Genomic DNA, 14352 nt, shown 5'->3' with positions numbered 1-14352 from the left:
TTGCACATTTTGTGACCTAATCACCACCCATCAAGGTGTCACTTAAGCCCATACTTCACTTTCAGAAATGTATTAGGCATGCAAGTCATCATTTCACTCATTTCACCCATTTTCATTTCCGTTTTTGGAGAGAACACTTAGAAGCTCTTTCAGGCAGTTTTATGAGCCTTTTTCCGTGCCCTTTTTGAAACCTTTGTAGGTATTATCTCACTAAAATTCCTTCATGATAGGTATTCATCTTTGAGTCTAGTTTCTGCGGGTATCTTTTTTGTTTGATTGCATGGTCATTTGATTAGTCAAAAATAATTTTAACCATAGAAAGGTCAATCTGGGCAATATCTGAATAGTGTGTTGTATTTTGGAGTTTTTGACCAAGCTAATGAACAAATCTTGGTTTGAACGTTTTATGGAGTGTTGTCAAAAGTTTTATATGAATGTTTTTTGGAGGTTTGTTGCATGATTAAAGCGTTTGATGAAATATTTTGTCACATCTAGAAACTGGAATGAGAAAACAAGTTTTTGTTTTAAGAAATTTTTGATATTTTGTGGTTTAATCTTACTCTAATGACTTTGACATTTTTATTTGATAATTATAAGCCTGGGATATACATGTTAGGATGTTGGTTTAAAGATTTTAGGTGTTGATTTGTGAAGATATGATTTTTATGCAAGAGAATACTCAGTTAGGTCAAAAGTTTGATATTTTCGGCTAGATCCATGTTTTGATTTATTTTCAGCCATTTGATTTTAAGTTTGATGTTTAGATCTAATTTAGGATACATTTTAAAATCATATGATATTTTGGTTTGAAGATCTCATTATGGTATGCCTCAGATCAAGTGTTTGATCAAAGCAAAGTTTAGAAAAAATTATGTTTTTTACTAAGTGTTAGAGCCGAGCACTTCAAGTGAGATTTTGTGATTTTTTGGTTACTTTTATGTGTTTATTAAAAACATGTCAGTTCTTAGAAATGTGTTATGAACATGTTAGAATAAAATTTTAGATTTTTGGGAGTTCTTGGAGATGCTTTGAAAAAGGTCAAAACCTTGAGATTCAAGGGTTTGTGTTTTGGTTAAAAGTTTGGATTTTTTGCTTAAAAAGTTTTGTGTTTATGAGAAGTAGATTTTTTTGGATGTTTCAAGCATGTTTTTAAACTTAGTATATGAGTATCTTTGTTGCAATATTTTAGTTTGATCATGAGTTTTGGAGTTAGATGAAATTGCAACAAAATCAAGAGATATGGCCTTTGGAAGTTTAGGCCTTATGGCGTTTTTCATTGTTGTGATTGTTTTTCTAAATTGATATTTGAGTTTATGACTAAATTTAAATGAGGAATGTAAATTTAGAACTCCTACTTACAGTTTCTCGTGTTTCATGTTTTGCCTTGTAAAACGCAACGACCACTGTAAGTTAGCTTCTGACTTACTGTCAGGTTACTGTATATGTGTTGGTAGGAGAACTATTGGTTATGTAATTATGTTATCATATATGCCATGCCATGTCATGTCACTACACGTTTCTCTGTTACACATTATATTCTATCAATAAATATTCATTTGTTACACATAGTATATTCTGTCACGAAATAGTTATCTGTTATATATTATGCCATGTCACGTAATGCTATCTATTACACGTTAGGCCATGTCACATAATGTTGTCTGTTAAACGTTATGTCATGTCGCGTAATGTTATATGTTACATGTTATGCTATGCTACGTATTGTTGATCTATTTCAAGTCACGTCAAGTTATGCATCTCACGTATATTGTCACATTACGTATGTCATGCCATTTGTCATTTCGTTTCACATCACGTCATTTCTCGAGTACATAGTATGTCTCTAAAACAATATTTTCTCATTTAGTCATGCCTGGAATACTCGTGATGTAATCACTATGATTGTCCGAGCATCTCCATTTATAATACCTCCGGCATAATCATTTTGATTGTTAGAATATCTCTACTCAAATGCTTCTGCCTTAATCATTTTGATTGTCAGAGTATTACTAGGTACTCCTAGCATAATCACTCTGATTGTTAGGGCATCTCATTTAAAATATTCATGGTGTAATCATTCTGATTGTTTGAGTATCTCTGAAGGAATATGTTGAGCAGAATCATTCTGATTGTTCACTATTCCTAACGAAACGACTGGCGAAATCATTTTTATTATCAGAATTTATCTCAGGTTCATTTCATGTTTCAAGTGCATGCATTCAGTCATGTTATAAGTTCATGTTCAATCATGTTTCAAGTTCACGTTCAGTTCATGTTTCAAGTTCACGTTCATTTCGTATTTCAATTCACGTTCAGTTCATATTCAATTTCAGTTCAAGTTTAGTTTATGTTCATGTTCATGTTTAAGTTTATGTCCAAGTCAATTCAGATTCAAGTTCGTGTCATGTCATGTCAAGTTTAGTTTTAGTTCAGTCTATGCTCAAGTACAAGTCATGTCAGTTCATGCCATGTTAAATGTCGAGTTACGTCAAGCTTATTTATGATCATGTATGGATTTATGCTTTTACTGCCATGCATGTATCTTTGACCTGTATGTTAAGTTATCTGTTAACTTGCTAAGATTTGTAATCAAATCTCACTGAAGTAGTCCCAACTACAATTCCCTTCAGAATGGTAGACCATGTGTCAGGATCAGAAGGCGCACCAGAGGTTGACCGACTAGAGATGGTCAATAAGATGGCAACGACACGACACATAGCTCATAGTCTCAATGCTCCGATTCATCATTAGTATTATGACATCCTTGACTGAGTTGTGTGAGCTACAAAATAGATTAGCCTAGTAGTTGCTTTAGTTCCTGCTTGTACTTAAGAAGCTCATTATCCAGTACTCTTATGATTACATACCTTTTGGACTCGTGCTGTAATTATGGATGTTTAGTATTTCAATATATATAGATTATGTTTTAAGTATTTGTGATATCTTTATTTTGGTTTATAGTATTACTCAAGAAAAAAATTATCTTTTGCGAAATTACATATTGCTAGATGCATGCTTCATGCTGGGTACATTGCATCTTTAATTGTCATGAATGGGGGCAGGTAACCTTGTGTTGCATGTCCCGACGCTTCGGATGTTTGTTTGTTCCCCAACGAAAATCTAGGGGCGTCATAGAACATATCCTGGTGCTCAGGCAGAAGTTGCTTCATTGATTGCCTTATCTTCGGTTCCATCTTGGTCCCAAGCCTTACAGTTTTCCCAGGGCAGTTAGGATCCAGGGCGACTTGCTCCAATGGCTCATTCGGCTCCCCCTGTTGAAAGGTTTGGTCATCTCTAACTTCTTTTTTGTCGACAATGTCTGGAGGCGGTGGTGGGTCTGCTCCATAGGTCTGCCCTTCAATTGTTCTAACATCTCCCCCTTCGGTCTTCAATTAACATTGCACTCTTGCACTAGCACTTGCTCATCGTGGACCTCTCCTACGCCGATCACCATGGGGAATTTCATCTTCAGGTGGTAAGTTGACGTTACCACCTTCAGACTATTTAGGGTTGGTCGCCTCAATATGGCATTGTAAGACGAAGAGGCTTTCACCACCAAGAAATCATCCATTGTTACGGCAATGTTAGGGGCCTTGTCGGCTAAGATCGACAAAGTAATGGTTCCCACTAGTTGGACAACATCCCCAGAGAACCCTTTCTATGGGTGCAGGGCATTGAAGGTTGGGATCAATTCCCATCTTTGTGAAAGTGTCCTAAAAGAGGATGTCTATTGAGCTGCCGTTTTCGATTAGAATCATTCGAGTTGTGAAGTTAGCAACGAGCATGGTTACCACAAGCATGTCATCGTGGGGTAAAGGACTCCCTAACACTCTTCTTCACCAAAAGAGATGACCGTTGTCACCGAACACCTTATCTACTTGGTCGGTGGTCTCTCCGCTGAATATACTTCTTCATATCTTTCCTTCTGGCCAAGGTGGGGCCGCCCCTTGTGAATCCCTGGCTATGGTATGGATCTTTCCGAAAGAGTTATTTTCGCTAAATGGGGTTTGGCGTGGGGGGTTGCGTATGTGTTCTCATTCCGTCCTTCACCTTTTGGGGCTCTCGCTCCTTCTCGACCCTCGGGGTCTTCCCCATCCTTGCCCTGACTCCCTCCTACGACCTGTAAGATATTGGGCAACAAGGTACTCCTGCTCGTCCATTCTCTTCTTGTGGGTGTAGCAATCCTCGATGTTGTGGCTTTTCGTTTGGAGGTAGGTGCAAAAATGACTATTACCTTAGTCACGATTTTCAACTTCCTGGGTGTTTGATTTACTTTTTTCCTACACGTTTGGACCTCTTATCGGCTTGTTCTAATTCAGTTTTTCTCGGGAAGGTCAAGGTTTGAAGAGTGTCCTTGGCATTAATCAACCCATCAGCCTTATCCATGAACTCCTGCAACGTCGTGGGAGTTTTTCTTGCCAAGCTCATGATGAACTGGTTTCAAGGCCATATGCCTCCTAGGAGTGCTACTAGCGTGATTTTCCCATCATGGTCACCCGTCTTCATACGCTCTTAGTTGATCTTTGCTAGGTATGCCTTTAAGCTCTCATCTTCCAATTGCTTGACGATGTAAAGGTAAGTAGCAGGATGCCTTCTTCTCTTGCTCGCCATAAACTGTGTCAAATAGTTGGGCCAATTCGCCAAAACTATCAATTGAGTCGGGTGGTAGCACCCTAAACCATCCTCTCATGGCTTCTTTCAAGGTCAATGGAAAGGCTCTACAAACTATCTCTCCAAGAAACCCGTGCAGAGACATATGGGCCTTGATGGTCTCGAGATGCTCGAGAGGGCCCTTGGACCCATCGTAAATTTCGATCTGTGGAACTCTGAACTTTAGGGGTAACAACGCTGCCATCACCTCTGCGCTATGTGGTAAATCCATGCTAGCGAGCAACTAATCAACCGATGATGAAACTCTCATCCTTTTCGCCATCTCCTCATATTTATCTATGAGGATGTGTAGTTCATGGTGGATTTTTCTCCTTTCTTCCTCATCGATGTCTGCCCCGTTAGTGCTCAGGCGGCATGTTTATTTTGACTTGGCCTTGCGTCCTCCCGCGGCTTGCTATTCCTCCTTCTTAGGGCTTCATTCTCTTGCTGGATGTTCTGTTGCCATTCTCTTCATGCACTCCTCCATCTCTGCGAATCTCCATTCCAAGTTCCTTGACGATGCTTCCTATTTGCGGGTCATTTGAGAGTGTGTCATAGCCGGCATACGAAGGACACATTATATTTACTACGATCTCACAGACGGCTCCACTGTTGACGATGTGTTTCACACACCGGTCATCGGGCTCGATCACTTGCAACACAAAGAAGATGAGGGCTCAGGGTTGATGAAACACCTCCGATGCCTAAGTTAGTTTTTTGCTCCTTGTAGAAAATTTCAGTATGTAAGAGAACGTAAGAAAACAATTCTAACCTGGTGCTCAGGTTTTATACACACTGTTGAGGTGGTCCTCAGTATCCTGTGTCAGAGGTGCCTGTCTCTCTTATGGGACACCATGTTGTTGCCTTTAATGCAACATGGAGAAACGTCCTTGCGGTAGGTGGGTGGGTTGGTAAGTGCGGTATGGCCCTGTCACTACATGTGTGTGCAGGGTAGTGTTAGGAGAGTCAGTGTCCCATCCTTCCACATCGGTTTGCTTCCCGCCTAGGCTCTAGGCCTAATTCTTGTTTGCCTAGCTCGCAGGCAAACTATGCTTTGGTCGCTTGGCCTCCCAAGACAAGTTTGGCCTAGCCCAGTAAGGGTCCAAACATTCCTTCCAGTTCCTTTTTATCTCCTCCAACTCTCCTTTAAATCTCCAGCTATTTTGATCTCCATCTTGAGAGTTAATGGCCTTGTTTACCAACAAACTATCTCCTTTAATGTCAACTTTGTTTAATCTTTGAAACAAATGGAAGAAAAGAACTTCAATTGAAATCTAGTATTCAACCCTTTACATGAGTTGGCTTCTATCTATATATAATATAGAGTAGAGTAAAAGAGTAGGAAAATGAACTAACTAACTAACTAACTAAAATGCCAATTTAGGCTTGCAGTATCATCTATTCATAAATTTCCCCTCAAGACTGGTAGATATTATGAACATTCATATTAGACAATCTAGAATCAAAAACAGTAGAACCAAGAGGTTTTGTAAGTAAATCAGCAATATGATGAGATGAGGAAACATTTTAAGTCTGAAGAACACCAGCTTGCAATTTTTCTCTAATAAGGTGGCAATCTAATTCAATATGTTTGGATCTCTCGTGAAATACAAGATTGGCTGCAATGTAGAACTACTTTATTGTCACAAAAGAGCAAAGATGGTTGAGAGTGCTGTTGATGAAGATCACAAAGTAAAGATTGAAGCCAGGTGACTTCACAAACTGCATATGCCATGGATCTATATTCTATTTTAGCAGAAGATCAAGAAACTGTCTTTTGCTTCTTAGACTTCCAGGATATGAAAGACTCACTAAGAAAAATACAATATCGAGAAACCTATCTTCTTGTGTCAGGACAACTACCTCAATCTGAATTAGTAAAGGCCTTAAGATGGGTTGGAGATGAGGCTAAAAAAAAAAACTTGTTGTGGTGCCATCTTGTTGTACTTCAAAATTCTAAGAGCAGCTTGCAGATGTGAGATTCTAGAGGAATCGAGATATTGACTTAGATGATGCATTGAGTATGTAATGTCAAGTCTAGCATTGGTGAGGTCTAATAACCTACTAATGAGTCTTCTGTAGCTGGATACATCTTCAAGTAATTGACCATCAACTTTAGACATATGCAGTAAGGATCCATTTGAAAACTAACATGTTTACAACCAAGTAAACCAACATATGAAATTAATTCTGAAGCATACTTGCGTTGAAATAAATAAATGCCCTTTTTCGATCGAGCAATCTCCATGACTAAGAAATATTTGATAAATTCGACAGTTGATGATATCATTGATTGCTAACAGAATGCCATCAACATATACCAATAACACAATAAATGAATCACCTTCCTTTCTTGTAAACAAGGAATTATCAGATTTAGATTGAGTAAATCCTAGACCCAACAAAGCTGATGTGAATTTTGAGTTCCATTGCCGAGAAACCTATTTCAAGCCATATAGAGATTTCTACAATTTGCAAACTCTAGTGTTCCCCTTTCTAAGATACCCAAGAGGTGGTTTCATGTGAACATCTTCTTCCATATATCCATAAAGAAAAGCATTATTGACATTTAAATGGATGAGATGCCAATTATGAATAGCTACTAGTGTTAAGAAACATCGGATTGTTACTATTTTTGCAACAGGAGAAAAAGTTTCTAAGTAATCAAGGTCTTCCCTTTGAGTATACCCTTTGACAACTAATCTTACCTTTTATATCTCAATTGATCCATCAGCAATGAACTATGTTATATATCCATTTACAACCAATAGGAACTTTGTTTGTTAGTAGGTCAGTGAGGATCCAAGTGTTATTGGATTCTAATGTACATACTTCAGCAAACATAGCACCTCTCCAATAAGAATGTTGCACTACTTAGTGATAGAATTTACTATGCCTTGTCAAGTAAATATAGGTTGAGTTATCGAATCAAGTAAACCCAAGTTGATCTTGAATGGTCATCAACAATTATAAGAAAATATCTAAAACCATCATGAGATGTTGAAAAAGGGCTCCATATATCACAGTGAACTAAATGGAAAGGAAATGTGGCTTTATATCAATGATTTTGAAAGGATAAACGTTTCTATTTTGCTAAAGGGCATACCATACAAAAGCCTGATATTTGTTATTTGTAAGAACAATTTCTAGAAATAGATTTAGCAAGAACATTAAGTGCTCTGTTCAAATCATAAAATCTTCTAACACCCAATTCATCTTTTTCCCTTGGTTTACATATGGGCTCCCAAGCTTGGGAGTGTAGTGCCTTTTCCCCTCTTTAAAAACCCACCAAGAGCTTTCAACTTAGCATCCATTGAAGAGCAGTATTCTTTGTTAAGCAAAAATGATGACATCCAGTATAATGGCAACTACATAATAGCTACTGATGTAACGAGTATACTGCTCCCAGCCTGGGAGAGCACCTTTGATTTCCATCCTTCGATCATCTTGAGGACCTTCTCTATTAGTGTGCATGTATTTATTTTTGACCCTTTGATAAAAAGGGAAGCCCCAAGTATATACTATCCAGTGCAGTCTTCTTTAGACCAATCCCTTCAGCTATTCTATTTGCTTCTCTTCTCTGCATATTTGAGCTGAAGAACGCATAGAATTTTCTTTCATTGACCTTCTGAACTGACCCCCCAACACAGCATTTAATACACATTGGTTAATCCATTGGATCCATTTTTTTATTAAAACAAAGCATTGGAGAACCTTGGAAACAAAGCTTCACTCTATTCTATCATAGGATTTTTCCATATCAAGTGTAATAGTCATTAGGCCATCAATGTCATGAGCTATTATTGAATTATCTTGTATTAGTCTATTAGGCACGAAAGAAGACCCTGTGTTCTTCAATAGTAAACAAGGTCTCTTGTATTTATCAATAACCCTTCTAAGTATTGTAGCTAAAATCTTTGAGATTATCTAATAGGCTGCATTGTAAAGACGTATGGGGCGGAATTGATTAATGGAAGGTGGATTCTCAACCTTTGGGATGAGAACCAAATTAGTATGATTTAATTCCTTCAACATGAAGCCATTGGTGAAGAAGGATTTAACCACACTACTTGCATCATTTTCACGGTCTCCCAATAGAATTTGTAAAATAATACATTCAGATGCTTTCAATGAACCAATCTGGTTCAAAGCTTCCCAAATATCTTTATCATCTGGATCCGGACAAAGCATCAGATTGTCAGTTTCATCGATGGTTGGATGATTCAAGTTTGATAACTCTGTTGGTTCAAGTGGGTTAGAAGATCGGCAGATGCTTTTAAAGTGCTCAACAAAGAAGTTACCAATCTTCTCTCTTCTCGTGATCCACGAGCCATTCATTTATTTGTTCAATGGAATCCATTCTCCGTATGATGGTTGATAAATTGAAGAACTTTCTATTCAAATAAATTGAGTTAAGCCACCTGATCCTCGGTTACTGCTTCCATAGTAGTTCTTCCCTCTTCATTTCTTCCTGAATTGCTATTCTCAGATCTCTTTCACAGCCAAATTTTCATTTTGCTGTAAGTCATCTAGAGTGCCTAATTTGTCTTCACCTTTAACTTGTGATGCACATCCCCAAATCTCTTCTTATTCTACCTGCATAGTGCTCTTTTGGATTCTTTCATTTTCTAGCATAATCTAAATTCTAGTGTTGAACCCCTTCTTTTAGCTTTCCATGCCTTGGCAACTATCTCCCTATTGGTTGAATCTCTCATCCATATGACTTCAAAATGAAATGGTTTGGCATCGAAGAAAATATTGTTTTAGTCAAATGTTAAGATACATCCATATGACTTTGTTCCGGACTGATTGAAAAAAAAAAAAAAACATTTCAATGACTTACCAAGATCTGCGCACAGCACGTATATTTAATAAGAGTAACGTTAGATATAATTATGAGTTATTGAAGTGCCGCGCACTTCTTTTAAAAAAAAGAGGTGTTTACAATAAAAAAAATTAATTTTTTATATAAATTTTATATTTACTGACTTTTTTAAAAAGAATGCGCGGCGTTAATGCACTAGTACAAATATCATTTCCCATTTCATAATGTTGAGTGGGTCTCTCAATGTGAGGGAAATCCTTGGGAGCCACTTAGTGGCAATTTGGTAATTTTGTAAAGGTAAGGTTTTGTGTTTGTAAGTGTGTGCCGTGTGTTGAGTGGTAAGAGAGAGAAGAAAAGAAAAAAAAAAGTGAGTGAGCTGCCGTACGAAATGGTGGAAATTTGTCTTTTGAGAGATTATCTGCGGTCTGGTTTTGAAATTTTTGTATATTATTCCTCATGGTGAGAGTTTCGTTTTGATTGGTGTTGATTGTTGAGGTTCTTTCCGGTTGTTTATTTAAATTATCTACTTGGTGAGATCTTTCTTGTCGCCCTGGTTAATATCCACTTGTATGGTAATAATTATGTATTGAACTAAGAATATAAATATTTTTGATGTTCCGGTAACCTCTAGAGCTTGCTTTAAAAAAGACAACCTATAACGTCATTATTGTTGATAGTGGAGGTTTTAACAACACCCTTCACATTGGAGGTTTTCTTATGTAAAAATCTTGATGTATTGCTTGTGAGTTGCTTGAATCTTTTTATTCTGCTTGTAAGTTTATTTTTACTAAATTATCAATTGAACTTACACAAAAAAGGTGAAAAATATTTCGCTATATTTTTTTGTATTCACCCTAACACATAAATATTGTAAGTTGCACCCTAAATACACGATCCATCAATCTTCATTTATAGGGATTCTCGCAGATTCTACTGACTCAACAACAATTACACGCTTTTAATTCACCCCTATAGACAAGGGTGTGTCTTCAATTCCTAATTGAGTCTAGTTGGCTCTCGGAGATGAATTGTGCAAACTCACACAGAGCACAAATCATGTGTGTTTCCATGAAGCCATGCAATGCCAAATGTTTCACTTGTTCATATCCAATTTATAATCATACCGGTAGCCAGTCAAGGTTACAAAGCAATCGCATAACAACAAATATCAATATTTCTAACCATCAACAAACCTTTGTATATTTAAAGCAATAAAATAATATCCACATAAAACAATGGTAAGTAGGGTTTACAAGAAATTTGACTTTTGGCAACAACTTTTTGTTGGGATAAGGTCAGTAGTCAAGAATCTAGCCTATAAGACAAGTATGACTCAATCATTCTAAGAAGAAAATAGACCTCTATAAAAGGAGGCTCTCCACTTCTCTATGTATAGACTCCACCACGTACAGTGACTCCAAAGGATCTTCTTCCAAGGGAGGCTTTATCTTCAAGCTCCCGAAACCCAAAATTTAGTTGGCTATTATCATAGATTTGTGGAGGGATTTTATAAGTTATCAAGTGTGATGCGTCCAAACCCCCGCTTGGGATGTAACAGAGACTTGGATTGTCTGGACATGCAACACAATGTTACATACCTCCGTTCATGACAGTTAATATGCAATGCATCCTAGTATACAATTAGCAGTATGCAATAATTGTAGTGGAAAATAGGATGACTTATAAAAATTTTTGCCAGAATGAACTAAACATGCCAATAATATTAATAACCATAAGTTCAAACTTAAGAATATCATTTCCTTAATACAAAATACTTAATCCAAGTTCCATGGTTAGATCAACTCTTTCATACACTCTGAAGCATTAAGAGTCAATGCTTATGAGCATCAAAATTATATCTAGTCTTCATTCAAGGTCCGGCTCCTCTTTAACCATCTATGTCTAGGGGTCCATCATGTTCATCCTCTGCCGGTCCTAACACAACTTCTATCATAATGGAGGAATGATAGTGGGTTCACAAGGGTGAGATTTACTTGAAATTTCAATAAGTTAAACAACAAATTTGCACAGAGATAAGATATGCATGATTAATAATAAACATTAGATACATGTGATGCAGAAAAATTAGTATATGCCTCCCATCCAGGTTCCTCAATATTTTTTAGAAAAACTTTAATGTACATTTCTTTCAGAGAACATTTTTCAATTTCTCGTTTCAAAATTATGATATTTCAAAAGAGAACATTCATATCTCGTTGCTTTAAAAAATATAACATTTCGTCGTTATTAAAGTCATCATTAACATAACGTTTGGTAGAAACACGTTTCTCCATATGCACCATGAGCACCAACCGGTAACCATAACACAACTGATGTTGACACTACGTCTTTGCTTGTAGACATCATTCTCAATGCATTGGTATCATAACATTTCATCATAACATATCATCATAACGTTACATCATAACATATGCACCCACCAGCATTAGGTTCTGATAAAGTGTCAAAAACTACATGATTAAGCTGCTAAAGTGAATGATTTGTTTAACCAAAATATGAATGAAGCACTTAATTATGTAGTAATTTTTAGTTCTTGACTCAATATTGAATTTTGATATTTTGCACTTGAAAGGAGTTGTATTGTAATTAGTTCACACCAAAATTAATACTCCAAAAATTTTACTCCTCATATTTTATTTATGTTGCAGGGTATTATGGAAAAAATATTAAAATACATGGGTATTCTTGGAAATACCCAACTGGCACAACAACATCAAAAGAAGAAACTCAACTCACGCACTCGGAAATGTACTGCAAGGCAAAGAAAGACCACTCATGCGGGCAAACCAGCAGCTGAAACGCAAAGGGATCGACGTGCAACGCTGCGTGGCTTCGATGCTGTACAGAACCTGGGCTGGATCGAGCAGCTCACATACGGTGCTGGGCTGGAGAGAAATGGGAGCTGAGCAGAAACGCACGAAGTGGAACACGAGCGAGCTGGAGCAAAACGCACGCAGAGGAGACCACTCATGCGAACCTGGACCGCACGTCAAAATGCACGAAAATGGATGCGAAACGGCATGGTGCTGGCTGAGACGAAATGCGTAGCTGAGAAGGCTGAGAGGCGAAACAGAGAGTATAAAAAGAAAAAGAAATTTTCATGCCCCGTCTGGTTTTTTTGGGAGTTTTTCATCTGTCTATTTTCTTCTTCAGCATACCTTTTTCGGAGATTTTTTTTTTCTTTCGGTTTTATTTCCTTTTGCTAGTTCTTCTTCTTCGGCTTTTGGATTTTCAGCACATTTGGAGATTACAATATTTTCATTTTGCAATTTTTGTTTAGTGCAGTAATTAGTGATGTTAGATTTTAATCTTCTTGAGCATTTTGTTAATCTAGAGATGATAGGCTAGACTTTTAGCTTGGGATTCAATGAGTAACTCATGACTATTTGGGGTTGGATTCTCTTCAACATTTAGTGCTTTTGATGATTAACTTGATGGATTATATTTCAATGTGCATCTAGAAAAGATTAGAGTTCTTTGTTCTTGGTTTAGATCAATTGTAGACGTAAAGGCACAATTGATACTTGAACAAGTAACATGACTTTGATGTTTTTCTTTCACTTTTCTATGATTGTCATATAATTTGTCAAGTAGTTTTGAATAAAAATGGTGGTTCATTGCTATATCATCCGACCATGATTTCTAGGAATGAAAAAATGGTTGAGAGAAAATGAAAAGAGAAGTAAATCCATCACCAAATTAGTGGGCGAAAATTGCATCCCAAGTGTTTGTTTAATTGCTTCTTACAAGTTTAAGTCAACTTCCGCACATTTTCTTTAAATCTCTTGATTTTTAGCAATTTTAGAAAAATAGATTCACTTTTATTTTTAGCTTTACTTATGCTTGAGCTTCCCGACAATTTCTCTCATAATTCATTCCACGCTCCCTTAGTAAATAGCCCCATTTAGGTGTTAATATTGTTAGCGGTTAATTTCTAAAACTTATTTTTCTTTTCTTATTATTATTTTTGTTCATAGCTAGCTCATTTAGTTTACTCATTTCTTATCATTTTAAACTTTCGTGTCACTACAAACGGTAAAATGTGGTCTTGCGAAAATGAAATGTTTGCTAAATTCTCATTGTCCCTGTGAATTCGATCTTGGGATTTACCCTTGTATTACTTTGACAGCTTCTACGCTTGGAAGTCGAAATTAAAAGCTGATCAAGTTTTTGGCGCCGTTGCCGGGGACAACTGGTGTTTATCAGAGCATTCTCATATTGTTGAGAAGACGTTTGTAGTGCTGTGAACCTCTTCACAGCTTGGGTGACATTTTTTCTTTATTTTATTTTACTTTATTTTTTTTGAGTTTATTTTGTATACTCTTTTATTTTCTGTTCTTGTTTGTATGACTGGTTGGACTAGGGACCAAACTTCTCGGTTGGTCAGGACAGAATCACAAGCATCTTTTACCTCAACATCACTTTCTCTTGAGTCATCTTCTGACACTAATAGTACCATGGCTGAAAATGAGAATCATGATCGGGAAGTAGTGAATCAGAATAGGACACTTAGAGATTATTTACAACCTGTCAGAACTAGCACACCTTCATGTATAATCCAACATTTGAATGCAAATGCCTTTAATTTCAAACCTGGAATGATTCCATTAATTCCACATTTTCATGGCATGGATTCCGAGAATCCTTACCTTCATATCAAAGAGTTTGAAGAGGTTTGTTCTACATTTATGGATCGGACTTGCACTGAGGAGGTTATTAGACTAAAGTTGTTTCCATTTTCTTTGAAGGATAAGGCTAAAACGTGGCTAAATTCATTGAGACCTAAAACCATAGGCACATGGCAAGAAATGCAAACTGAATTTTTGAAAAAATTCTTTCCAATACATAAGACGAAT

The 14352-nt window shown here is 36.8% G+C and overlaps 1 protein-coding gene across 1 annotated transcript; it reads right to left on the bottom strand.

The window, feature by feature from the left end:
• Window positions 1-8577: 8577 nt before the first annotated feature.
• Window positions 8578-8988, bottom strand: LOC121237678. Its single transcript, XM_041134522.1, has one exon. The coding sequence runs from the start codon at window positions 8986-8988 to the stop codon at window positions 8578-8580; it is 411 nt and encodes a 136-aa protein (XP_040990456.1).
• Between the last annotated feature and the right edge of the window lie 5364 nt (window positions 8989-14352).

This window comes from Juglans microcarpa x Juglans regia, chromosome 6S, assembly GCF_004785595.1.
Source record: "Juglans microcarpa x Juglans regia isolate MS1-56 chromosome 6S, Jm3101_v1.0, whole genome shotgun sequence".
Lineage (NCBI taxonomy): Eukaryota > Viridiplantae > Streptophyta > Magnoliopsida > Fagales > Juglandaceae > Juglans > Juglans microcarpa x Juglans regia.
The sequence above is the reverse complement of the archived record's forward strand: the minus strand, read 5'-3'. Positions and strand labels throughout refer to the sequence as shown.